General features: G+C 61.4%; 1 protein-coding gene across 1 annotated transcript; it reads left to right on the top strand.

Moving 5' to 3' along the window:
* Window positions 1–288: 288 nt before the first annotated feature.
* GNI_070120 (hypothetical protein) lies at window positions 289–749 on the top strand (the record flags this gene model as incomplete). Its single annotated transcript, XM_011131978.1, has 2 exons — window positions 289–341; window positions 380–749. 2 exons carry the CDS (start codon window positions 289–291, stop codon window positions 747–749), a joined length of 423 nt encoding a protein of 140 aa, XP_011130280.1.
* Window positions 750–955: the final 206 nt, after the last annotated feature.

A 955-nucleotide genomic window follows, 5' to 3' on the forward strand; every position in this document is an offset into this window, starting at 1 on the left:
AGGAGTGGGTCTGACGTCCCCGAGTCTCCAGCTCGGAAGTCCCCTTCTCGGGAGTATTTGGACATCTGCGGACGCGCGGACAAGAGGAGGGCCTGGTGACAGACGGTGGTGCGGTCTCCTGGGCTCACCTCGCTAGAGCCGTCTTGCCGCGGGCGGCGAAGGTGGAGTTCCGCCCGGATCCGCGTCGCCGATATGGCTTCGCCGGCCTCGTTACGGCCGTTCATCCGCAGGCGACGCCTCTGCTCGCCTGGGATGCGGAGCTTCCGGAGAATGGGGCGTCGCAGGAGGATGGGGGGCCACAGGAGTGTGCGGAAGCAGAGGCGAGTGGGAGACGGAATCCGGTGAGCCACTACACTTACGCGAAAGGGTCTCTGCCTAGCGAGTGGAGCCTGAACGGGCAAAGCACAGAGGTGGTGGGCATCTGCAAGTACCCGTACTTGTGGAACGACCGAGCGCCGACGGTTTTGGAGGACGGCGTCATTTTCTTGCTCAAAGACGCCCGGGACCAATCACATAAAGTGCCGCTGAGCCTCTTCCCTATGTTCCTGCGACCCGAACTGCACAAGGTACGAGCTGTCATCGAGGCCTTCTCCGACGAAGGCGCCCTCGTGCGCAGCGATCACGAAGCCGCCGGCGTGGGCTTCCTCAAAGAGACTGGACCATGCACCGCACTAGACCTCACCGTCACAGTCGCACTCGGAAAAGCCGGCACCGCGAAGACCAACTACATCCTCGACCGTTGGGAATGACCCGTCACTCTCGGAAATAACCCTCGAGAGTAACCCTCCGCGTGGCCTTCCCGATCGTCAGTTGATTGGTTGGGACTCGGCAACTCAGCAGGTGTGTCAAAGTCAACAACCCACGCTCAATACATTTTTCAGTCACGATCATTTTCCTTGGAAAATCCAACACAACACAGACAACCAGTGCTGGGCCGGGGGGGGGGGGGGGGGGG

The sequence above is a fragment of the Gregarina niphandrodes genome, assembly GCF_000223845.1.
Source record: "Gregarina niphandrodes unplaced genomic scaffold scaffold00012, whole genome shotgun sequence".
NCBI lineage: Eukaryota > Apicomplexa > Conoidasida > Eugregarinorida > Gregarinidae > Gregarina > Gregarina niphandrodes.